Genomic DNA, 26,629 nt, shown 5'->3' with positions numbered 1-26,629 from the left:
AGAGCAAGGCCAGAGCAGGCCAGAACAGCCCAGAGCAGGCCAGAGCAGCCCAGAGCAAGGCCAGAGCAGCCCAGACCAGGCCAGAGCAGCCCAGAGCAGGCCAGAGCAGCCCAGAGCAGGCCAGAGCAGCACAGAGCAGGCCAGAGTAGCCCAGAGCAGGCCAGAGCAAGGCCAGAGCAGGCCAGAACAGCCCAGAGCAGGCCAGAGCAGCCCAGAGCAAGGCCAGGGCAGCCCAGAGCAGGCCAGAGCAGCACAGAGCAGGCCAGAGTAGCACAGATCAGGCCAGAGTAGCCCAGAGCAGGCCAGAGTAGCCCAGAGCAGGCCAGAGCAGCCCAAAGCAAGGCCAGAGCAGCCCAGAGCAGGCCAGAGCAGCCCAGAGCAAGGCCAGAGCAGGCCATAGCAGCCCAGAGCAGGCCAGAGTAGCCCAGAGCAGGCCAGAGTAGCCCAGAGCAGCACAGAGAAGCCCAGAGCAGCACAGAGAAGCCCAGAGGAGCAGCACAGAGAAGCCCAGAGGAGCAGCACAGAGAAGCCCAGAGGAGCAGCACAGAGAAGCCCAGAGGAGCACAGAGAAGCCCAAAGGAGGCCAGAGAATCCCAGAGTAGCCCTGTAATTGCCCTAACCTTGTGTTCCTCTTCGCTAGACGTGTGACCTCTTTCCCAGCGGAGGCTAGCAGTTGTCTTTGCTAGTCCATGTCTGCAGGTCAGACAGTTCACACACTTCACATACTTACAGTGTATGTATCATTCTTCCTATAGTAGAGTAGTGGCTTGGGAAAAGTTGTTAGCTGCTGTCATGTGATCTTCTCTCTCTATTTCTGACCCCAACTAAAGTACTCATCACCACAGATGTGTGCACTCATCATCACCGTGACAGTTCAGTGCAGAGATTTACAGCAGTGTTTAGGTTGCCTCCGACCGGACACATCCTCTACTCCCACTGAGCTTTATCATGCCACTAATGACCATGTGGTCAAGTTTCTTGTGTAGAAACAATTGGCCGCTTGAACATCCTCCACAAAACCTTACCTCTCTCCCCTCCCCCCGGCCAGAGGTCTATGTTTAGGTTGCCCTACCCCTTTGAGCCCCAAGCCTCTACCCCTCTGTGCCTGTGGGAGGGAGAGGGGAGAGGGGGAGAGGGGAAGAGGGGAAGCGGGGGCAGCTAGTAATGAACCCAGGGCTATTTCTGGAAGGACAGCTCATGTGTTTTGCCTAATGGCGCGTTGCGTCTCCTTAGACTGTGATTGGCTGCACTCAGGGCTCCCTGGCACATTCTTCTGTCCATTCACTAGACAGACAGACAGATGGACGGACGGACGGACGAGGTTTAGGAGGGTCCTGAAACTGCCCCATAGCAATATGGGTTACAGTTAAACATAGACCAATACAATGATTATTTTGCAATGGCAGCTGAAACTTTAAAATGGATTCTCAATTCCTCTCTCCCTCTCTAAAACTCAAACCACTTATCGAATTCCAGCCCCTTCCTCTCTCTCTCCTGCTCTGGCATCTCTCTTGGTGTTCTGAGTGTGTTGCTCTGCTCACTGCTTTCTCACACAGGGGCATCTCAGTGCCATGACTAGACTCACACTGCGAGTGATCAGGCGTCAGGAAGCCTCTTCGTGTTCCCTCTCCACTCAGAGCTTAACCCAGTCAATCACACAGGAGGAGACTGTGCCTCCAGGAGTCATAGACACATACATGGCAGCCACACACAGATAAGACGTCTAGACACACATTTGTATCAGATAGTAAATGATTTGCATGTGTTACCTCGAAAGGACTAACTCCCTCCCAATAGAAAAGACATACCGGTACATCAAGGCACCAAATTGAAAAAGAATAGGGATGGAAGAAGTGAAAATTAAGGCCTGAATTCACTTGGAACATGAACCCTGTTCAACTGAGGAAGTGACAAAGATTTATTGAGAAGGGAGGACACATCTCCGACTTCAGAAGACGGAGGAGAACAGAGAGGAAAGAGAGAAGAAAGAGAAAAGGTCTGCTCTGCTCTCCCTTCAAAATGGCCACTGCACAATTCAGTCAAAGCCCCTACCCATGACCCTTTGACCCCCAGTGACCTCTGCGGGTCAGCAAATGATGCAAAAATCGAAAAGTGTTTTTGTCGTGCATGAACTGTGGCCAGGGCCTTGGGGCAAACATCTATAAAGAAAACAGAGGGGGGGAAAGAGAGAGGAGGCGGGGAGAGAGAGAGCGAGTGAGAGAGGACGGTGTTTGGCTACAACATTTGCCAGACTCTAAACTTCAGTAGGAGAGGGTGTTGACTGATAAATATTGATGACTTTGGGAACACTTGTGGTGTTGTGCAAGACTGAGGCTTGTTTGTGCAAGATGAGTCGGTGGGACAAGTGGAGGACTGAACAGAGGAGAAATACAATTAAAATCTCCATGATTTACATGAAAGACTTTACAGTGTCCTTATTACTATCACTAATTCATTACATAACATTTCATTCAAGAGACATTAGCAATACCAGTTGTATTAGCGACTCTTGAAATCAAGTAAAGATGGTCTGTCATTTGAGGTTGTGTGTAAACAGTGCACGTGAATGCATGCAGAGTTGGACCAGTTGGCTACTTTCTCCACAGAACCGTAGTTTATGTACCACGATCTCAGGGTCCTATAGCTCTAGATGCCTTTCAGACCACTTTTCAGTCTGCGTCTCTCCCTCAAGTTAGTCCGCCCACTCAAACTCCTCTTTTTTTGTATCCCCCTGCCTATTCTACACTTTCTCTTTGTCCTGCTCTACCCTTTTCCCTTACACCGGCCCTACTTCTTTCTCCCTCAACTCTCTCTCTTCTTTTTTTCTTCTCTTCTCCTCTCTTCTTTTCTCTCCTCCTCCCTGTGACTGACCTGTGGGAGGAGCTCTATTGTCCGGGGTATCCCAGGGTGCACTGGGCCCCCCCTTCAGGCAGCTTGTCATGTTAATGTGTGTGAATGGGATGGTAATGGGATGTTAATATCATGTGCTCTTTTAACATACCGTCCAACAGTGCAGGAATCCCCAGAACCCTTCCTGCCCTTTTTACGCAATATCTTTTATTTCATTTCAAAGACTTCATGGCATAAAAGGTGCTCTCTGAAATCTGACAATAGAGAATCTGAGAATGTCTAGAGAGGGTGTTGGGGTGGAGGTTTGTAGCTGGGGGTGTTGTTGTCACTCTTGTCACCCACGAGGCACTCTGTTTTAATTCCTCAATATGTAAAGGTTAACGGAGCCAATGCGTGGGATGAAAGCACAACTTTCTCCATATTCTTTGATATTATGAAATCAGAGATCAACGATGAATAAAGCCAGGTGAAGAAAGTCCCCCCCTGTGATCGTATAAGTCATTATGAGATTGGCTGATCTGTGATCGCGTCACAGGGTCTTTGGTTATAGTATCTTTGGTAATTTGGTAATTGAACTCCGGTGATGTCATGTCAGTGTCACAGTCTACTGGCTTCATTTCAGCTAGTTGCATCAGCTTCTCAGACAGGGCCAAGAGCCTCACACATAGTCTGTGACAGCAGTTGATTCTGTACGCACTACATTCCATATCCACTACACCACGGTCTGTATTACAACAGTCCAGTCAGATGACATCAGAGGGCCACAAACAGATGCACCCTTTCCACCCTAATGAAAGCAGGACGTATAATTACTAGCAAGCAAGTAACCCCTTATTAGTGTAATCATCAGAATACGACCATGTCCCTGCTACAGCCTTGTAGCAATGGTGGGGGTGACTACATTGGGTAAATGTATCAGAAAGTAGAGATCTAGATTCTAGGGGATCATCCAAATCACACGTGACACAGATCAATCAGAAGCCTTGTTTAAGCCGGTTACAATATGGTTCATATCAGTGGATAACCCCTTTTTTTTTTGAAGACAAAGCCCTGACTTTAAGTGGCTGTTTGAAGTGGTGGTTATCAGATTTGAGATGTACTGATGTTTCTTCCCCAGAGCCACTCTCCCATATCTAAGCTCTCCTCCTGAAACGGTCCCCTGGTAACCTTCCCAGAGCGGGCATCAAGGGGACGAGGGAAAGGGCTAAAGGGGAGATAAAGGTTGACTCTTTCTTTCACTTCATCCATCTGTCTGAGGCGCTCAACGGTATCACGTGACCAAGCAAGACCTGTCGAACAGCAGGAAAACGCATCATCAGCTGAGCAACGCCGACACAGCCGGACCATAGCGCTGCTCTGCTGGGAAACCAGTCCGTGGGTACATATCCACTTCTCCCATGGGTAAATCCTTCACTGCATTGCACTAGCAAATCCAAAGAGATGCTTTGTTGACTTTTCCAGGATGGATCTCTACCAATTTCACATAGAGTGCTGTATCAGTCCTGAGTTACACTTTATAGAGTTACTCAAGTCTTCTGGATGTGTATGTAATATCATGAAATTGGGGAAAGCCATAATCTATCTTTGTGTTGGTTCATCGCTGGGATCTTTATGTTGGCTCATCTCTGGCTGTCATTATGGGAATATTAGCTGTGAAAGAGCTTTGTGGTTCAGGGGCCCTTCGCTCTCACATCTGGCAAACGAATCAGAGAGACAATGGATAGCATACATCCCAGTCTGATATGTGATCCAGCAAAGGGAGCCTACAACTCCCATTAAATGACTATTATAAACCGGGTAGCTTCAGTCCTGGATACTGAAACATCATTCCAGCCGTGTGTATACCAGACAACATACCACACAACTTGTTTACTGTTATATTCGAAATATAATAGCAATATGGCACCACATAGGTTTGTGACATATGGCCAATAAACTGCTAAGTGCTGTATCGAGGCACTCCGCTTCGCATCATGCGAATAAACCACCGTTAGGCATGCCTTATTGCTATTATAAACTGGTTACCAACGTAATTAGAGAAGTAAAAATAAATGTTTTGTTATACCTGTGGTATATGGTCTGATATACTATGGCTTTCAGCCAATCAGCATTCGGGGCTCGAACCTCCCAGTTTATAATTAAGTGATAATGCCTGAGAAGCCGGTGTTTGGAGTATATATTGGCACGGGTGTTGTTATATTGGAAAGCTGTGCCTATATATCCCCCAAACACCAGCTTCGAGGGCCTTATCACTTTTATACAACGGGTTACCAACATATTCAAATAATGATTTACATATTTGAATAAAAAAGTTATTTGGATTAATTTATTCATACTATTTCATCCTTCCACAAGATATAGTCCCCACACAGATCTAGGGTTGCTACCCAAGCCGGCTGGTCGTTTGTTCTATCGGTTTGGTTGCCAGAGACGTGACACAGTCATTCAGTCTTTTTGTTCTGTATCTATGGACGCGACCCAGTCATTCGTTCTAAATGTTCCATTGCTATACTGGCTTGGCAACGTTCTTATCCCTTGCTCACAAGGGGTCTGAGGATCTCATCTCGGTACCTAATGGCAGTCAGGCTACCTCTGGCGAGCACATGGAGGGCTGTGCGGCCCCCCAAAGAAATGCCACCCCACACCATGACTGACCCACCGCCAAACCGGTCATGCTGGAGGATGTTGCAGGCAGCAGAATGTTCTCCACGGCATCTGTCACATGTGCTCAGTGTGAACCTGCTTTCATCTGTGAAGAGCACAGGGCGCCAGTGTCAAATTTGCCAATCTTGGAGTTCTCTGGCAAATGAAAAACATCCTGCACGGTGTTGGGCTGTAAGCACAACCCCCACCTGTGGACGTCGAGCCCTCATACCACCCTCATGGAGTCTGTTTCTGACCGTTTGAGCAGACACATGCACATTTGTGGCCTGCTGGAGGTCATTTTGCAGGGCTCTGGCAGTGCTCCTCCTGCTCCTCCTTGCACAAAGGCGGAGGTAGCGGTCCTGCTGCTGGGTTGTTGCCCTCCTACGGCCTCCTCCACATCTCCTGATGTACTGGCCTGTCTCCTGGTAGCGTCTTCCTGCTCTGGACACTACGCTGACAGACACAGCAAACCTTCTTGTCACAGCTCGCATTGATGAACCATCCTGGATGAGCTGCACTACCTGAGCCACTTGTGTGGGTTGTAGACTCCGTCTCATGCTACCACTAGAGTGAAAGCACCGCCAGCATTCAAAAGTGACCAAAACATCAGCCAGGAAGCAAAGAAGTGGTCTGTGGTCCCCACCTGCAGAACCACTCCTTTATTGGGGGTGTCTTGCTAATTGCCTATAATTTCCACCTGTTGTCTATTCCATTTGCACAACAGCATGTGACATTTATTGTCAATCAGTGTTGCTTCCTAAGTGGACAGTTTGATTTCACAGAAGTGTGATTGACTTGGAGTTATATTGTTATATTGTGTTGTTTAAGTGTTCCCTTTATTTTTGTATATAGATATAGATATAGTGTATATAGAAAATTATGCTGATTCCTTGACTCCCGACACTTTCATTACTATACGACAGCAGGAGATCGATTTTGAATATTGAAACAATGTTGCAAATGTCGGAGAGACAGAAAGCAAGATTTATATAAATCTCCAATGTTGAAAACAAAATGTTTGTCTAAAAGTGAGATGATGTGTAGATGCGTTTTATAGTGCAGATCAAGTTTATAAATTGCCTGGCTGGGCTGATGAGACAGTGGATTGCGCAGTAAGATGGAAGAGAGTAAATAGGCATTTTAATGCATATATTTAACTGGTGGTGTCACAACTTCTGCCGAAGTTGGTTCCTCTCCTTGTTCGGGCGGCGTTCAGCAGTCGACGTCACCGGCTTTCTAGCCATCGCCGATCCACTTTTCATTTTCCATTTGTTTTGTCTTTGTCTGTATTTGTGGCCTTGTATTTTTACGACTATTGTTAAATTATTGAGTAAAATTGCCTTCATTACTCATATCTGCTGTCCTGCGCCAGACTCATCTCACCAGCTACACACAGACGCATTACAGAATTACTCACCTGAAATGGAGTTAGCGGGAGCAGACGGCCCCCCTTTCTCGGTCGAAGAGCGAGTCCAGCAGCACGCGACCTTGTTACAACATCCGGGCACCGCCATGGATTGCGTGCTGCAGACGATGGATAGATGGGAGAGAGAAGGAAGTTTTCCAACGCCTCCACCAGCCTCACTACAGCGAGGTCCACGGTCCACTCCTCCTTCACCCAGTCCCAGCGTGATTCGGCTCGCACTCCTGAGGGAGTATGATGGGACGGCTGCCGGATGCCAGGGGTTCCTACTCCAGCTGGAGCTCTACCTGGTGACGTCCACCCGGCTCCTTCGGGACGTGAGAGCGTGTCCACCCTTATCTCCTGCCTCTCAGGCAAAGCCCTGGAGTGGGCCAACGCTGTATGGAGTGAGGGAGACACCGCGTTGGACCATTACGCAGAGTTCACCCGCCGCTTTCGGGCAGTTTTCGACCCAAAAACGGCGAGGGTTGAGCGTCAGGGTCGAGCGTCTGTTCCACCTGAGGCAGGGGACAAGGAGCGCGCAGGATTTCGCTTTGGACTTCTGAACCCTAGCCGCCAGCGCAGGCCACAGAGTGCACACTGCTGGTAGGTGCTGGGGGGGTTCCTCAGGGAGTCAAGGCAGCAGGCAGGGTACTATCGTGTCACCCCAGGTGAGTCGACACCAGGCTCACCCAGATCCCCCTGTTGCTCACATGTACAGTGTGTGTACATGTGTTTATTCAATTTCCTGAGTTTTCCCCGCATCCCCAGCATAAGGCGCTCGTAGATTCAGGCGCAGCTGGGAATTTTAATGACCGTTCATTTGCCCATAGTTTAGGGATTCCCCTTGTTCCTGTGGATATGCCCTTCCCTGTGCACGCCCTAGATAGTCGACCATTAGGGTCAGGGCTGATTAGGGAGGCCACCGCTCCACTAGACATGGTTACTCAGGAGGGTCACAAGGAGAGAATCAGTCTCTTCCTTATTGATTCTCCTGCGTATCCCGTGGTGCTGGGCCTACCCTGGTTGGCCTGTCATGACCCCCACTATTTTGTAGCAACAGAGGGACCGACGTCGGCGGAAATCGTGACAGTACACCCCCCCTCCCGCGGCTACAGCAGCGCGCCAACACGGACCTCGGGGACGACCCGGAGGACAAGGTGCAGGGAGATCCGGATGGAGATGGTGGAACTTCTGCAGCATCGAACGGTCCAAGACGTCCTCCACCGGCACCCAGCATCTCTCCTCCGGACCGTACCCCTCCCACTCCACGAGGTACTGAAGGCCCCTTGCCCCGACGCCTCCAGTCCAGGATGGCTCGAACAGTATACACTGGGGCCCCCTTGATGTCCAGAGGGGGCAGAGGAACCTCCCGCACCTCAGACTCCTGGAGTGGACCAGCCACCACCGGCCTGCGGAGAGACACATGGAACGAGGGGTGAATACAGTAATCAGGGGGAAGTTGTAACCTATAACATACCTCGTTCCGTCTCCTCAGGACTTTGAATGGCCCCACAAACCGTGAACCCAGCTTCCGGCAGGGCGGGCGGAGGGACCGGGTCTGGCTCTCGACCCTCCACCTGCCCCTCCACCTGCCTGTCGGAAGCTGGGTCCCATGTTTGTTTGTGAGTAATTGTTTATTTGTATTGCGGTCCGTATTTGTGGCCTTGTATTTTTACGGCGTGTATTGTTATAGTATTGAGTAAAATTGCTTTCAGTACTCATATCTGCTGTCTTGCGCCAGACTCATCTCACCAGCTACACACAGACGTATTACAGGTGGTAACTTGTGGAATAGACACGGGCTGGAATACGGTTTTAACCAATCAGCATTCATGATTAGACCATTATAGGGCCATTATAAACTGGGTAGTTTTAGCCCTGAATGCTGATTTGCTGACAGCCGTGGTATTTCAGACCGTATATAATTACGTTGGTAACGTATATAATATGTAATTGTTGTACTGTATGTGTGTTTCTAGTTTTGTTTAATGTTGTGTTAGTGTATGTAAGTTGTTTTGTCTGAAACGTTGTTCCCCCTGCTGCTATTGGACCAGGTCTTTCTTGGAAAAGAGATATTATCTCAATGAGAAAAAAACGGTATAAATAAAGGTACAATAAAAAAGAAAAAGAAAAAAGCATTTTTAATAGCAATAAGGCACCTCAGGGGTTTGTGGTATATGGCGAATATACCAGGCTAAGGGCTTTGTCCAAGCACTCCACGTTGCGTCGTGCCTAAGAACAGCCCTTAGCCGTGGTATATTTGTATTTTGTATTTGTATTTATTATGGATCCCCAATAGCTGCCGAAGCAGCAGCTACTCTTCCTGGGGTCCAGCAAAACTAAGGCAGTTTATCACAGATTTCAGCACACACTGTGCCCTCAGGCCCCTACTCCACCACTACCACCATATCTACAGTACTAAATCCAAGTGTATGTATAGTGCGTATGTTATCGTGTGTGTGTGTGTGTGTGTGTGTGTGTGTGTGTGTGTGTGTGTGTGTGTGTGTGTGTGTGTGTGTGTCTGTGTGTCTGTGACAATATTTGGCTTCACAGTCCCCGCTGTTCCATAAGGTGTTTTTTATCTGTTTTTTAAATATAATTCTACTGCTTGCGTTAGTTACTTGACGTGGAATAGAGTTCCATGTAGTCATGGCTCTATGTAGTACTGTGTGCCTCCCATAGTCTGTTCTGGACTTGGGGACTGTGAAGAGACCTCTTGTGGAATGTCTTGTGGGGTATGCATGGGTGTCCGAGCTGTGTGCCAGTAGTTTAGACAGACAGCTCAGTGTATTCAACATGTCAATACCTCTCATAAATAAAAGTAGTGATGAAGTCAGCCTCTCCTCCACTTTCATTGGCCATATACCACACCTCCTCGGGCCTTACTGCTTAAATAAACCATCTATACAGATCCTATGTAATCTGTGAGGCTATGGTATCTCTGAGGTGGGCAATAACATAGGCCCAATGACCTCCAGTGTGTGTGTAGGTGTGTGTGTATCAGAGGGAGGAGAAGGGGAGATGGAGACACTGAGAGAGAGTGAGGGCGAGAGAGAGAGGGAGAGAGGGCAAGGGAGAGAGAGGTTAAGGGAGATAGAGAGATAGACAGAGAGAGATAGAGAAAGATCTGTTGGAGAGGAGAGGCCTGGACTTTCTCAACACCACTTTCTCTGGAATTCGGATGACGGGAGGATAATATAGTGGGGGAGATGAAAAGATGGAAGGAAGGGAAAGAGAGAGAGACTGAAAGAGTGAATGAGAAGGAGAGATATGCTTACTGGCAGGAGGTACGCAGGTTACAGGGATCCAGTTTGTGGGAGTAAGAGAAGCACTAATTAACAATGATTACTGACTTTAGTTTAAATAGTATCTGTCACTATGGCTGAGTAGTAACAGGCTGATCCTACATGGCCATGGATTTGTGAATAAAACAATACTTTATATGGTGAATGTTATCAATGTGTGCGTGCGTTCGTGTGTATGCGTTTGTGTGCACGTGCATGCAGATAAATATATGTCTGAGTGTATGCCTGTAGGTGTGTGTGTTCATTTGTGCCTGTCGGTGTGTGTTTCAGGGAGGGAAGGGAGCTGGATAAATGAAACATGAGCCAGCCAGAGCGGTGTGTGTTTCAGGGAGTGAAGGGAGCTGGATAAATTAAACATGAGCCAGCCAGAGCGGTGTGTGTTTCAGGGAGGGAAGGGAGCTTGATAAATTCAACACGAGCCAGCCAGAGCAGTGTGTGTTTCAGGGAGGGAAAGGAGCTTGATAAATTCAACATGAGCCAGCCAGAGCGGTGTGTGTGTTTCAGGGAGGGAAAGGAGCTTGATAAATTCAACATGAGCCAGCCAGAGCGGTGTGTGTTTCAGGGAGGGAAAGGAGCTTGATAAATTCAACATGAGCCAGCCAGAGCGGTGTGTGTTTCAGGGAGGGAAGGGAGCTTGATAAATTCAACATGAGCCAGCCAGAGCGGTGTGTGTTTCAGGGAGGGAAAGGAGCTTGATAAATTCAACATGAGCCAGCCAGAGCGGTGTGTGTTTCAGGGAGGGAAAGGAGCTTGATAAATTCAACATGAGCCAGCCAGAGCGGTGTGTGTTTCAGGGAGGGAAAGGAGCTTGATAAATTCAACATGAGCCAGCCAGAGCGGTGTGTGTTTCAGGGAGGGAAAGGAGCTTGATAAATTCAACATGAGCCAGCCAGAGCGGTGTGTGTTTCAGGGAGGGAAAGGAGCTTGATAAATTCAACATGAGCCAGCCAGAGCGGTGTGTGTTTCAGGGAGGGAAGGGAGCTTGATAAATTCAACACGAGCCAGCCAGAGCGATGTGTGTTTCAGGGAGGGAAAGGAGCTTGATAAATTCAACATGAGCCAGCCAGAGCGGTGTGTGTTTCAGGGAGGGAAAGGAGCTTGATAAATTCAACATGAACCAGCCAGAGCGGTGTGTGTTTCAGGGAGGGAAAGGAGCTTGATAAATTCAACATGAGCCAGCCAGAGCGGTGTGTGTTTCAGGGAGGGAAAGGAGCTTGATAAATTCAACATGAGCCAGCCAGAGTGGTGTGTGTTTCAGGGAGGGAAGGGAGCTTGATAAATTCAACATGAGCCAGCCAGAGCGGTGTGGTTGCTGGTGCTGCCTCAGAATATAAATGTGTTTTCATTCGCTTTTACCTTCCATACTGAGAGTGGTGAGTAAGTAATCGCAAGACTCCTCTCTGGAGACTGCCCCCCCTTTAGCCCCCTCCCTCCAACTCCTCTTCCCCCCGCCCATCCCCCCCATTCAGTCATTTAATCCCTGTTCTCTATCCTTGTCACTCCATCGCACTTCTAACTTGTTTTAGCGCTCTCTTGCGGTTTCTTCTACTAGTATGTTTCACACGTACGTACACATACTGTACACGTGTCTATGGACACACACACACACCACCTTGTTGCTAAACCCGTGGGGTGCGCCGGATTGATGTTCACAGGTGTTAACCCACAGACATACTGTACAGTAGATCACAGTATGAGCTGGATAACACACATTTAACACAGACACACAATCTATCATCCCAGGTTAATGTAAGCTTAAATCCTCAGCTGTCTCAAGCAACCCTATGTTTATAAAATCCTCCATCTAGACCTGAGGCACAGCTCGTTTTAACAGAGCCAAACTCAAGAACCTCAGTGGGGGTTTCTCTCTTCATCTTGTTGTGATGAATCCAAGATGGCTGCCTGACATACCACTTAGTTTACACAAGGATTGTAAGACATCCAGTCATATCCCAGACTCTCACTGCCCTCTGCACCTCACACCCACGTACATTTTCAGTGGGAAATATCACTCATTTTTTCCGAATTTAAAAAAATGTTATTTTATAAATGGGGTTAATGCGTGGAGCATTGTGTGTATGTGTGTGTGTAAATTGGGTTCATGCATGGAGCATTGTGTGTGTGTGTGTGTGTGTGTGTGTGTGTGTGTGTGTGTGTGTGTGTGCGTGTGCGTGTGCGTGTGTGTGTGTGTGTGTGTAAATGGTGTTCATGCATGGAGCATTGTGTGTATGTGTGTGTGTGTGGGTGTGTGTGTGTGTGTGTGTGTGTGTGTGTGTGTGTGTGTGTGTGTGTGTGTGTGTGTGTGTGTGTGTGTGTGTGTGTGTGTGTGTGTGTGTGTGTGTGTAAATGGTGTTCATGCATGGAGCATTGTGTGTATGTGTGTGTGTGTGTGTGTGTGTGTGTGTGTGTGTGTGTGTGTGTGTGTGTGTGTGTGTGTGTGTGTAAATGGGGTTCATGCATGGAGCATTGTTGTGTGTGTGTGTAAATGGGGTTCATGCATGGAGCATTGTGTGTGTCTGTTTAAAATAAAAAATAATATTTCACCTTTATTTAACCAGATAGGCTAGTTGAGAACAAGTTCTCATTTGCAACTGCGACCTGGCCAAGATAAAGCATAGCAGTGTGAACAGACAACAACACAGAGTTACACATGGAGTAAACAATAAACAGGTCAATAACATAGTAGAAAAAAAGAATCTATATACATTGTGTGCAAAAGGCATGAGGAGGTAGGCAATAAATAGGCCATAGGAGCGAATAATTACAATTTAGCAGATTAACACTGGAGTGATAAATGATCAGGTGAACATGTGCAGGTAGAGATACTGGTGTGCAAAAGAGCAGAAAAGTAAATAAATAAAAACAGTATGGGGGTGAGGTAGGTAAATTGGGTGGGCTATATACCGATGGACTATGTACAGCTGCAGCGATCGGTTAGCTGCTCAGATAGCAGATGTTTAATGTTGGTGAGGGAGATAAAAGTCTCTAACTTCAGAGATTTTTGCAATTCGTTCCAGTCACAGGCAGCAGAGAACTGGAAGTAAAGGCGGCCAAATTAGGTTTTGGCTTTAAGGATGATCAGTGAGATACACCTGCTGGAGCGCGTGCTACGGGTGGGTGTTGCCATCGTCACCAGTGAACTGAGATAAGGCAGAGCTTTACCTAGCATAGACTTGTAGATGACCTGGAGCCAGTGGGTCTGGCAACGAACATGTAGCAAGGGCCAGCCGATTAGAGCATACAGGTCGCAGTGGTGGGTGGTATAAGGTGCTTTAGTAACAAAACGGATGGCACTGTGATAAACTGCATCCAGTTTGCTGAGTAGAGTATTGGAAGCTATTTTGTATATGACATCGCCGAAGTCGAGGATCGGTAGGATAGTTAGTTTTACTAGGGTAAGTTTTGCGGTGTGAGTGAAGGAGGCTTTGTTGCGAAATAGAAAGCCGACTCTAGATTTGATGTGTGTGTGTGCGTGCGTGCGTGCGTGTGTGTAAGTAAGTAAATGAGGATCATGCATGGAGCAGCCATGCTTCATATTTGTAAGTAATAAATCATTCTGTCATCAACACTTTTTCCCGGGCCCCTGGTTGTTCCCAAGTGTGTCCCAAATGACACCCAATTCCTTATTTAGTGTACTACATTTGAGCAGGACCAATAGGGCTCTGGTCAAAAGTAGTGCACTATATAGGGAATAGGGTGCTATTTGGGATGCAACCCTGTGTTTTGGGAAGGAGATGTACACCCTTGCCCCTGTACTGCATGGGCTCTGTACACTGTAGAGGGATTTGAGCCAGCTGCACTGAACCCACCACTCTCTTCTACATTCTCAACTCAATCAATTCATCACTACCAATGCTCTACTAACCAGTCCTACGAAGCATGTATATGGTTTTGTAACTGTATATGCTTGAATTTGTGTGTATGCTTGTATTGTATGCTGATATGTGTTTAAGCTAGAGAAATTGAGAGCGAGAGAAATTGAGAGAGAAACAGAAAGAGAGAGGGAGGGAAAGCTAGAGATAGTAATTGAGGGAGAGATTGAAATAGAGAGAGAGAGGTTGACAGATCCACACCAGGCTGCTGCCTCCACACTGTTTTGCCTAAAAAGGGTCCTTTGCGGTGGGGTGTGTTTGGGTTAGTGGCATGGTATGTTTACGTTCCCCGCACATCTCCAGCGGTGAAACTACGGCAGGGTTGTGAGATATCCAGGGTCAGACGTGTCCTGCCGACAGCTGGCCTCTTGAGTTAAGAAAACAACTGGAGAGACAGAGAGACAGAGGATAAAGAAAACTAGAGAGAGAGAGATGGAGAGAGAGAGGATAAAGAGAACTAGAGAGAGAGAGAGAGAGAGAGAGAGACAGAGACAGAGGATAAAGAGAACTAGAGAGAGAGAGAGAGAGAGAGTGAGAGAGAGAGGATAAAGAGAACTAGAGAGAGAGAGAGAGAGAGAGAGAGAGAGAGAGAGAGAGAGAGAGAGAGAGAGAGAGAGGATAAAGAGAACTAGAGAGAGAGAGACAGAGACAGAGGATAAAGAGAACTGGAGAGAGAGAGAGAGAGGATAAAGAGAACTAGAGAGAGAGAGAGAGAGAGAGACAGAGGATAAAGAGAACTAGAGAGAGAGAGAGAGAGAGAGAGAGAGAGAGAGAGAGAGAGAGAGAAAGCCCCAGGACAGCAACACAACTAGACTCAAATTATGAGAAAGCAAAAAGATAACTATTTGACACACTGTAAATAATTAACAAAAAAACTGAGTTAATTGAAATGCTATCTGGCCCCAAACAGAGAGTACACAGTGACAGAATACCTGACCACTGTGCCTGACCCAAAAGCCTTGACTTTGTACAGTCTCAGTGAGCATAGCCTTGCTATTAAGGGAGGATGCCAATGGCAGACCTGGCTCTTGAGAGAAGACAAGCTATGCGCACACTGCCCACAAAATTATGTGGATACTGAGCTGCACTTCCGAACCTCCTGCCAAATGTATGACCACAGTACATATTTCCCACAGATCCCACAGACCCACAAATAATTAGAAAGCAAATCAAACATTGATCAACTCCCATATCTGTTAGGCGAAATACCGCAGTGTGGCATCACAGCACCAAGATTTGTGGCCTGTTGCCATGAGAAAAGGGTAACCAGTGGAGCACAAACAACAATGTAAATACAAACAATATTTGTCTGTTTATTTATCTTCCCCTACTATTCATAACAACACAATGTCTATCTTTTTGAAACCTTTGTGAGTGCAATATTTACTGTTCATTTCTAATCATTTTTTGTTGATGTTATTTTGTATATTCTCACTTTTGTTTATGGATTATTTCACATGCTTTCTCAATGTAAACACGATTCCCAATAAAGCCCCATTTAATTTAATTGATAGAGACACATAGAGAGAGCGAGAGAGAGAGAGAGAGGCTAAAGAGAACTAGAGAGGGAGAGAGTGGGAGAGAGAGAGCGAGACAGTGGAAGAGAGAGAGAGAGAGAGAGAGAGAGAGAGAGAGAGAGAGAGAGAGAGAGAGAGAGAGAGAGAGAAAGAGTGCGGGAGAGCGAGAGAGAGAGAGAGCGAGAGAGAGAGCGAGAGACAGAGAGAGAGAGAGAGTGAGAGAGAGAGCGCGAGAGAGAGAGAGAGAGGCTAAAGATAACTAGAGAGTGAGAGAGTGGGAGAGAGAGAGCGAGACAGTGGAAGAGAGAGAGAGAGCGAGAGAGAGAGAGAGCGAGAGAGAGAGAGAGAGAGAGGCTAAAGAGAACCAGAGTGGGAGAGAGTGGAAGAGAGAGAGCGAGACAGTAGGAGAGAGAGGAGTGCTAAGAGTGAATCACAATACAAAGACTGATGGCATGACACCCCCTGAAAAAATGTCCCATGCCATGTTGGATTTTTCAGCTGCATAAGAAGCAGTATTTGTGGACGTGTCATGAGTTAGATCAATAAAGCAGGAGGATGAGGAGGCAACATTGGTTCAAAACATTCCAGATGTCCATTCGAGAGCCCTGACCAGGTTATCAGTAGAGTGAGGGAAGCAGTGTGACCCCATGACCCTTCCATGACCCTACATACCCCAGATTCCCCCTGGCCACAGGTTGGCTCTGAGAGGAGCCCTGCAACTGGTGAAAGAAGAGAGGGAAGAGTGGGGGGGGGGGGGGGGTTGTCTTAATTCGCTAATTAAAGCCAGAGTTGAGTCCCAAACCCCCATCCTACCACAAGGACAAGCAAAGATAGTCTCCCCCACAGCGGACCTTCGGTAGCATTTGCATCGGAGAATTATAATAAAGAATATAACATTTAGGCCAGAGAATCAATGATTGTGCTAAGATCAAAGATCAATGGAATTTCTGAGCAAATCAAGGTCAAATGTTCTCTGGTACGCCTCAGTGTTTTCATCTAATATACTGTACCATGAAGACAATCAAATTGAATAGGAAGGAACTGCTTCACAGATCTATTTCAGTGGGCCAGAGTCAGACACATAGCTGTCTTATGTATGAGACGTTAGGGAGTCATCCCCCTCCTGAACAACTGCCAACTCCAAGCTGCTCCTTCAGTTGAACCCTTGGTGACCCAACTTGGTGCAGCACTCTGTATGCAGTCCAGATACATCTATCAGGACCACTGGACACTAGACAGTGTCTTATATTGTACATAGCTACCTCACTGAAGCTTTGATCTCAGGAGGTATGCTATGCTAAACCGATTTGAGCAATTACTTCCAATTTTGACTTCAGTACCACTCAAGGGCTGAGAGAAAACTGAAAGAAATCAAGGCAATAAAATGGAACTGGTAGAGAGAAAGAGAAAGAGAGACAAAGAGAAATAGTCAGATAGATGAGAAAGAGAGAGAGAGAGGGGAAAGAGAGAGAGAGAGTAGGGGAGAAAGAGAGAGAGAGTGGGGAAAGAGAGAGAGAGAGAGAGAGAGAGAGAGAGAGAGAGAGAGAGAGAGAGAGAGAGAGAGAGAGAGAGAGAGGGAGAGAGAGAGAAAGCCCCAGGACAGCAACACAATTAAACTCAAATTATGAGAAAGCAAAAAGATAACTATTTGACACACTGAAAAGAATCAACCAAAAAACTGAGCAAATTGGAATGACTTCAAATGACCATTCCCTTTTTGGCCCCCTAGGCTATGTATGATTGATGTTGGGAGCTCAGAGTGAAGTATACTCACCTCTCTCCATCTCCAAATTTACATGGAGAACGCAAGCGTGCTGCTGCTATACTCTAACTATGATCTATTTTTTAAAACCCATTCCAGAGGTAGGCCGGGAAAGGTTTTTAATTCATGGAATACTGTAAATTAATCAATAACCGAACAGCATCAGTCATTGATGATGAGCTCTAAGACATGATTAATTGATTGATGGGTTAGATTTGCATGGATATCTTGCTGTGATGGAACCCTGCATGGTTTGAAGTGCAGATAGTGTTGCATACTTCCTTAACGAAGTCTCCTCTCTGTGAAACTTCAGTTAGTGTCATCAGTTCTTCAGTTCAGCTAAACTTAATCTCTCCATTTCGTCAGATGGCTATTTCTTTTTCAGTTGACTTTTTCATAACTACACTCACTACCAGTCAAAAGTCTTAGAACACCTACTCATTCAAGGGTTTTTCTTTATTTTTACTATTTTAAAATAAATCTAAATATATTTTATATTTGAGATTCTTCAAATAGCCACCCTTTGCCTTCATGACAGCTTTGCACACTCTTGGCATTCTCACAACCAGCTTCACCTGGAATGCTTTTCCAAAAGTCTTGAAGGAGTTCCCACATACTGTATGTTGAGCACGTGTTGACTGCTTTTCCTTCACTCTGCGGTCCGACTCATTCCAAACAATCTCAATTTGGTTGAGGTTGGGGGATTGTGGAGGCCAGATCATCTGATGCAGCACTCCATCACTCTCCTTCTTGGTCAAATAGCCCTTACACAGCCTGGAGGTGTGTTGGGTCATTGTCCTGTTGAAAAACAAATGATAGTCCCACTAAGCACAAACCAGATGGGATGACGTATCGCTGCAGAATGCTGTGGCAGCAATGCTGGTTAAGTGTGCCTTGAATTCAAAATAAATCACAGACAGTGTCACCAAGCAAAGCACCCCCACACCATCACATCTCCTCCTCCATGCTTTACAGTGGGAAATGATCATGAGTAGACAAGGAGGTTGGAACCAAAAATCTGACATTTGGACTCCAGACCAAAGGACAGATTTCCACTGGTCTAATGTACATTGCTTGTGTTCCGGGACCCAAGCAAGTCTCTTCTTCTAATTGGTGTCCTTTAGTAGTGTTTTTTTTGCAGCAATTTGACCATGAAGGCCTGATTCATGTAGTCTCCTCTGAGATGTGTCTGTTACTTGAACTATGTGAAGCATTTATTTGGGCTGCAATCTGAGGCTGGTAACTCTAATGAAGTTATCCTCTGCAGCAGAGGTAACTCTGGGTCTTCCTTTCCTGTGGCGGTCCTCATGAGAGCCAGTTTCATCATAGCGCTTGATGGTTTTTGCGACTGCACTTGAAGAGACTTTCAAAGTTCTTGACATTTTCGGGATTGACTGGCCTTCATTTCTTAAAGTTATGATGGACCGTCATTTCTCTTTGCTTATTTGAGCTGTTCTTGCCATAATATGGACTTGGTATTTTACCAAATAGGGCTGTATACCCCCTTACTATGTCACAACACAACTGATTGGCTCTAACGCATTAAGAATGAAAGAAATTCCACAAATTCTATTTTGTGTTGTGGATTTTGTGTTAATTGAAATGCATTCCAGGTGATTACCTCATGAAGCTGGTTGAGAGAATGCCAAGATTGTGCAAAGCTGTCATCAAGGAAAAGGGTGGCTATTTGAAGAATTTGTTAAACACTCTTTTGGTGACTACATGATTCCATGTGTTATTTCATAGTTTTGATGTCTTCACTACTATTCTACAATGTAGAAAATAGTACAAATATAGAAAAACCCTTGAATGAGTATGTGTTTTAAAACTTTTGACCAGTAGTGTACGTATTGTTGTGGTTGAATGGAATTAAAACACACTGCTTGAGCAGTGCGCAAGAGAAAGTATTGGCAAGCTCTGGCATACTCTACATGAATCAATAGAGACAAAGGCACTCTCACCAACATTTCCCATCAATGTTTCAAGATTTAGCAGCGAGATATTCATTCTCACTCCCTGGTAATAATCAACAGTCACAGGATGGCAAAACGGAGAGGCCACCTACTTAGGTTCTGTAGCAGCCACAGCGTAGTGTTAGGTATAACACACTGTTGCCAGTAGAGCAGAGCAAAAACAGAGCTTTCTAAAGAAAACCATCACCCACCTGGAGTCTGTGTCACAAATGGGCCCTGGTCAAAAGTAGTGCACTATATAATAAATAGTGGTGTAGCAATTGGATATCATTATAATGACACACTACATTAGATTATCTGGTGAATAAAACCCAATTAGATTGACCGTCCACAGCGTGAATCAGCATGCGTGTGTCCCTAGATACGGCGTATTATGCAGATCCCAAAGACTGTGTCTGTACAGTCATTCATAACAGATTACAAAGACTGTATCTGTATAGTCATTCATAACAGATGGAGATTGGGGTTAAGGTCTATAATGTGTTCATATAGGAGAGGGAACAGTGGTAGTCTTTAGGCTAGCAGGGCCCATTGAGAAACTGCAGTGACAGTTGAGGTATAAACACACACACACACACGTCCGCCCGCACGCTCGCTCGCACGCACACACACACACACACACACACACACACACACACACACACACACACACACACACACACACACACACACACACACACACACACACACACACACACACAGAGCTCTCTCTTTTTCAATGTAGCTTGCTTTCAGCCCTTAGTCCAAAACATTCCCATATGGTTTGCTGCATAGATTCAGAGGGATGGTATAAATACATAGCTGTACTTTCAGACCTCGGGGGTTGTGTTCTGCTGGTCTCTCTGAGGGGAACGGGGGGGGGAGGACGGGAGGGGTAGTACGGTATGGCTTTCTCTGCTCTTGGAGCCTCGATTGAAATACAGAACGTAAAAGAAATAAAGAGAGAGAGAGAGAGCAACAGCGAATCCATATGCTGGATGGGAAACATCAAGGCATTTCCTCCCTATAAGCTCTCCCAACGCAGTGGACCACCATCTCCACAGAAAACCAACAGTCATTATATTACACACACAATACAAAACAGCAAGCTTCATGAAAACCATGTAGGGAAAATCTAGACCCACACTCTTAGAAAAAAAAGGTTATTTCTATCTTGAACTTAAAAGGGTTCTTTGGATGTCCCCATAGGAGAACCCTTTGAAGAACCCTTTTTGGTTCCAGGTGGAAACCTTTTGGGTTCCATGTAGAACCCTCTGTGGAAAGGGTTCTACATGGAACCCAAAATAGTTCTCCTATGGGGACAGCTGAGGAACCCCTTTAAAACCCTTTTTTCTAAGAGGATAGACTACTACTATGTAACTACATAAATGATACATCACATGGTTACATCATATAGGCAATGTGCTGCTATCTCATGATAATCCCTGTTGTGGGTGTGAAGATATCCAATCAAAATGAAAATGTGAAAAATGTTTAGGAATAATGTTTTTATTAACATTAATACATTACCATACAATAGGGTACAATTGTCACGCCCGAAGGCGCCAGGCTCCCCAGCATTACTCACTTCTGCCACCATCATTACGCACACCTGCCTTCCCCCCGTCAAGCACATCAGCGATCACTGGACTCACGTGGACTCAATCACCTCTGTCATTACCCCCCCCCCCCCCCCCCCATATCGGTCTGGTTCCCCGCTCTGTTCCCGGCTTCGGCATTAACTGTCGTTTGTCGTTGTTTACCCGTGTGCTGACGCTGTTCCTGTTCTGTTACCTGTCTGTTCCTGAAAAAATGTTGACTCCCCGTACCTGCTTCTCATCTCCAGCGTCGGTCATTACAACAATAGCAGCCCATTAGTTTGACTCTATCACTGGCATTCAAGGCCATCTCTAGCACCATCCAGAAAACGACCTGACATTCACCAAGAATTACATTATAAGGACATTTGTTTTGAAAAACTCAACAAACAACTTAAAATTATATTTGATGAATAAGCCATGTGCAAAATTCTATAACATACTTAATGGAGAATCAAGTCCATGACTAAAATGTTATTGGCTGCCTGACAGTTTCTGCAGTCCATAAACCAAGATGATTTACCAGAAACTATAGGCCCCACTCTGAAATTAACAATACCATAAATATTACAATTATTGCTCTACTTTGTCACAGGCCTGGCTTACGAGTTTAACCCTGGACACTATCCTGACAAACAGAGTGAGATATAAGGCATGCAAAAGAACATAAATTACTTCACGTAGGTCTAAGAAGCTGAAAAGAGGTGGTCTAATGTTATTTTTCAACTTCTAATGCTTGAATGTCTTCTAAATGATCTATAGCCCGCTCCCAACATAGAATATACAAATATTTGATATAAACCGTTGATATTCTACACCATTTTAATTGAGTAGCAAATCAGTTTAAAAAAAAGCTCATCCAGGTTATCACTGAAGATAGCAGAAAACTCCACCCTCTTCACTTCACTCCAATCAATGACGAGATGGGAGAGAAAACAAATCATTCAATTGGTGGAGAAAGTGTGGTTTCAAGGCGCCCCTAAAAAGACGCATGTGTGGGCACCAAGAAACCGATCAAACTCAGTATGGTGTGGGGAATCAATCTGGCAAGTTTCTCCAGAAGGGCAGATCACGGTTTTAGCGGTGTGGGAAGAATTAGTTTGACGAGTAGTATGCTTTTTTTTGTGAAGAGATTTGACTTTTACTACAGACTTTGAGCCGGGTTCATCGTAGTAGATAGCCTACTAATGCGCCTCGAGCTGAACATTGGCTGAGTTGTAAAGGCGAGATGGAAAACCATGAGGTTTCGCAGACTTCAACTTTGCTTCAACCTATAATGTGATGTAACGAAGATTTGTGGGAATCTGGAAGAAATTAGTCTACGCATTCCATTTTCAAGTCATACGGTTGTTTCCAATACGAAGAAGCAGGTCAGTAAAGGAACGAACTGCAACAACAAAAAATAAACCGACTCTTTATTGGAATTTCTCAGGTTCTCAGTGGTTTGATTGGAATAAAAAAAATCCCTCACCAGCAATCCTCCATTTTCTTGGAGAGTTCTATGAACACTGGCATAAGGAATGTGGGGAGAGCGACCGAGGGCATTTTTCAAGCATTTAACTTTGTTTTAACTTTAGGCTCCTCTCCCTTTTTATATAGACGGAGAAGATAGGACATTTGAACCTTTTTGTGGACTGAGTTTGATTTGGGCTTTTTGCAGCTCCGGGGTGATATTCTAAGCCACTTTTTTTGTTCTGAACACAGGGGGCTGCTATCATGGCGGTAAGGATAACCTGTGAGTGGATTTGGATAACGGGGTGCGCGCTGGTGACTGTTTGCCTTCTGCTGGAGCCGTGTACCGGTCAGTATCATGGCGAGAAAGGCATTTCTATACCAGAACACGGTTTTTGTCAGCCAATTTCCATTCCCCTCTGCACGGACATTGCCTATAATCAAACCATCATGCCGAATCTTTTGGGACACACAAACCAGGAGGATGCGGGGCTGGAGGTCCATCAGTTTTACCCGCTCGTGAAGGTCCAGTGTTCCATGGACCTTAAGTTTTTCTTGTGTTCCATGTACGCACCGGTGTGCACAGTTCTAGAACAGGCCATCCCCCCATGCCGATCACTGTGCGAGCGCGCACGCCAGGGCTGCGAGGCGCTCATGAACAAGTTCGGGTTTCAATGGCCAGAGAGACTCCGCTGCGAGAACTTCCCCGTCCACGGCGCTGGGGAGATCTGTGTGGGTCAAAACACTTCAGACACGGACATCGCTACCTCGGACCCCACTCCCAACCTGCCAGAGCTCATGACCTTACCCCCAAACATCGGTCGCCCTGCTGCCCAGCCCTTCTCCTGTCCCCTACAACTTCAGGTCCCAACCTACCTCAATTACAAATTCCTGGGGGTGAAAGACTGTGGTGCCCCATGCGAGTCCACCAAGCCCAACGGACTAATGTATTTCCGCGAGGAGGAACTGAAATTCGGCAAACTCTGGGTGGGTATCTGGTCTATCTTGTGTTGCGTGAGTACACTGTTCACTGTGCTCACATACTTGGTAGACATGCGGAGGTTTCGCTACCCGGAGAGGCCCATCATCTTCCTCTCAGGCTGCTATTTCATGGTGGCGGTGGCCTACACAGCAGGCTTCTTCCTGGAGGATAAAGTGGTCTGCATAGACAAGTTTAAAGAGGACGGTTACAAGACGGTGGCCCAGGGCACCAAGAAAGAGGGCTGCACCATCCTCTTCATGATCCTCTACTTTTTTGGCATGGCTAGCTCCATATGGTGGGTCATCCTGTCCCTCACCTGGTTCCTGTCTGCTGGTATGAAGTGGGGTCACGAGGCCATCGAGGCCAACTCACAATACTTCCACCTAGCGGCTTGGGCGGTGCCTGCTGTCAAAACCATCACTATCCTGGCCATGGGGCAGGTGGATGGGGACCTTCTCACAGGGGTGTGCTACGTCGGCATCTACAGCGTGGATTCATTACGAGGGTTCGTCCTGGCCCCCCTGTTCGTCTACCTCTTCATCGGAACCTCGTTCCTCCTGGCCGGTTTCGTGTCTCTGTTCCGCATCAGAACCATCATGAAGCACGACGGCACCAAGACGGAGAAACTAGAGAAGCTGATGGTGAGAATCGGCGTGTTCAGCGTCCTGTACACCGTCCCCGCCACCATCGTCATCGCCTGCTACTTTTACGAGCAGGCCTTCCGCGACCAATGGGAGAAGACCTGGCACATGCAGACGTGTAAGCGTTTCGCGGTGCCTTGCCCGGCCAACAACTTTGCCCCGATGACCCCGGACTTCACGGTGTTCATGATCAAGTACCTGATGACTATGATCGTGGGCATCACGTCCGGGTTCTGGATCTGGTCAGGGAAAACATTACAGAGTTGGTGCAGGTTTTACAAACGGCTCAGTAACAGCAACCAAGGAGAGACGACCGTATGAACTTTCTAGAAGGTTAACGTGGAGGAGTTATACATGTTTTAATTTGTATTTTTTTATCCAACCGACTGAGCATATCCCTTCCCACCTCCTATTGGACATAGGACAATTTAACTCTGAAAAAAAGTACTTTTACTTTGGGAATGTCCCTCCTGACAACCTTATGAGCCATTGGCTGAACATTTGTTCATTATTTGGGGTGGGGGGGTAACTTTTCAGTAACCCCCATAAATTTTTTTTAAACATTCTATAATCTCATTTAAACCACAATGTGCCACCCAGTGATGTAACAGCAGCAACAACGAAAGTGTCTGTTTTGCCATTACCTTTTCAATATGTCTTCAACTATTTTGTATTATGAAGTAAGTTTCTCATCCAAGGAGCAACAAGGATACAGGGCAATGTCTGACAAGACCAATGATGTGTGTTATGTTTTGCGAGGAATTCCAAAGGTTTTTGGAATCTGCATTCCATTCCTTGCTTCTGTACTTTTTACATTTTTGTGCCCGTTTTTGTTACGTGTGGCTGTTACTTTTAGACTAACTTGCAGACATCTGAGAACATTCATCTTGGCACGGAGAGAAATGTCTAACACACTCACTTTATTTTAGTTGTGTATAGTGTTATATGTCGCAAATGGCGCCCTATTCCCTATATAGTGCACTGCTTTTGACCAGAGCCCTAGGAGCCCTGGTCAAAAGTAGTGAACTACATAGGGAATAGGGTGCCATTTGGGATGTGATCTAGCTGTAAGATGTTGCTATTAAATTGCCACGTTACAGGCCACATTTTGTAATTAATTCACTCTTTTTCAAAAGAACATATGTATTTATAAGAATTATAATCTTGCTGTTTCTACTTGATGTTTCTTAATGCAATATGGCTTGTATCTTGTACAGTTTCACAGAATAAAATTATGTTTTTAACCTGCTGTCACTTGAACGTCATTGCTGTTCATTTGTGGATGCTTTAAGCACGTTTGTCTAAAATCTAAAATCCTTGAACGAGGCAATGTAAAACCAGCGAGATTGTGATGACTTCCTAAAACGTATCCAATGAGTTGAAAGGAAGGGTAAATGAAGGCCTAGAGATTCTGTTTTTAACATAGTTTGGAATATCAACAATTCCACACCTAATGTCCTCAGTTACTTTTACCATCTGCTTGCACAATACTCCCTATAAAGGCTGTAGTGTGGACACATTACCCTGTTATACAGTATGTTGCTATTTGGTTTCTCTGGTCGTCTCCTGTTCTATCCTCCAGGTCTAACTTCTACTCACTCTGCTTGCCTGTGGAATAGTATCTCTCTAAATGGTGTCAGGTCAATATATCAGAGCCATTGATAAAGATATGGTATTTCTGTAGAAAAAAAAATAACTAGCATGATGAGTTAAAGGGGGATTTGCCCTTAAAACTTACGAACAGGAAATCTCAACACACTGCCTTGAGCGGATCTCCTCCTTTCCTGATGAAATGTGAGATCTCCTTTTTGGCTTTCCTTGTTTTGAGTTCACCTCTCCCCTTTTTTTTTGGTTGTGTGTTTTAGACAGGGCGGAGTGTAGCAAAGACGTTTTCTTTGAGGCAACATTTTGCGTCATCTGTTCTGTATCTATTACGGGTTGTGTTCAACTGGAGTGTCAGTAGACCTACAATAGTCACCTGAACGTGCGTTGTACCGTGCTACTGTTGCATGTGTTCAACGGAAAACAAAGAGTACTTAATCCAACAAGTGGACATGATTTTGTTGAACAATATGAAGAATGTTTGGGGAGAAACATACTATTGCTGTCTTATTTGCTTTAAAACTGTTGCAAAGACCGAAATGATATTGCAGTCTCCAATCAAGGACAGATGCCTGCAGTCAACGTAATCTGATTGAAAGAGTATGGACTTTTTGCACATTAACCCGACAAAACCTCAAGCTAATTTTAGGTCATTATCTCTTGCTGTGGTTCACATTTTTATAAGGTGATGTAACTGGTCACGGTTGGGTGGGTCAGGATCCACAAATTTGGGCAACTTTCAGTGTTCTGCGAGCACAATGGCATAAGCATAAGGCTGTAACTGAGTTGATATATTGCAGAGACACGTTCACTCTTCATATCGTGAGTTCACACACCATCCCCTCCCCCCCAGTCTCCTGGCTGGCCCACATCTGGTAATGTTTTGCCACTGTGAGGTATCCCAGGTTTAGAAACCAGATCTCCTCCAGGCAGTCTTAACCCAGGGCCTGGACCCTGGGACTGATACACACAGTTTACTGACCTGACCCTTAGTCTCTCTCTGCCCCCCACCCCCCACCCTCTCTGCTGATTCTCTTACCCTGTC

At 46.0% G+C, this 26,629-nt stretch overlaps 1 protein-coding gene across 2 annotated transcripts; it reads left to right on the top strand.

Moving 5' to 3' along the window:
- The first annotated feature begins 21,882 nt into the window (after window positions 1-21,882).
- Window positions 21,883-25,237, top strand: LOC110495872 (frizzled-7-A). Of its 2 annotated transcripts, XM_021571369.3 has the most exons (2): window positions 21,883-22,277; window positions 22,612-25,237. In XM_021571369.3, the coding sequence occupies exon 2, from the start codon at window positions 22,624-22,626 to the stop codon at window positions 24,301-24,303; it is 1,680 nt and encodes a 559-aa protein (XP_021427044.1). In that variant the 5' UTR covers window positions 21,883-22,277; window positions 22,612-22,623; the 3' UTR covers window positions 24,304-25,237. The 2 variants fall into 2 exon arrangements, with proteins under 2 accessions (XP_021427044.1, XP_090064270.1); XM_090208144.1 differs by having other exon boundaries at window positions 21,889-25,237.
- Window positions 25,238-26,629: the final 1,392 nt, after the last annotated feature.

Source organism: Oncorhynchus mykiss, chromosome 18 (assembly GCF_057628025.1).
Source record: "Oncorhynchus mykiss isolate SJ-2025 chromosome 18, ASM5762802v1, whole genome shotgun sequence".
Classification (NCBI taxonomy): Eukaryota; Metazoa; Chordata; class Actinopteri; order Salmoniformes; family Salmonidae; genus Oncorhynchus; species Oncorhynchus mykiss.
Note: the sequence above shows the minus strand (reverse complement) of the source record. Positions and strands in the feature narration are given on the sequence as shown.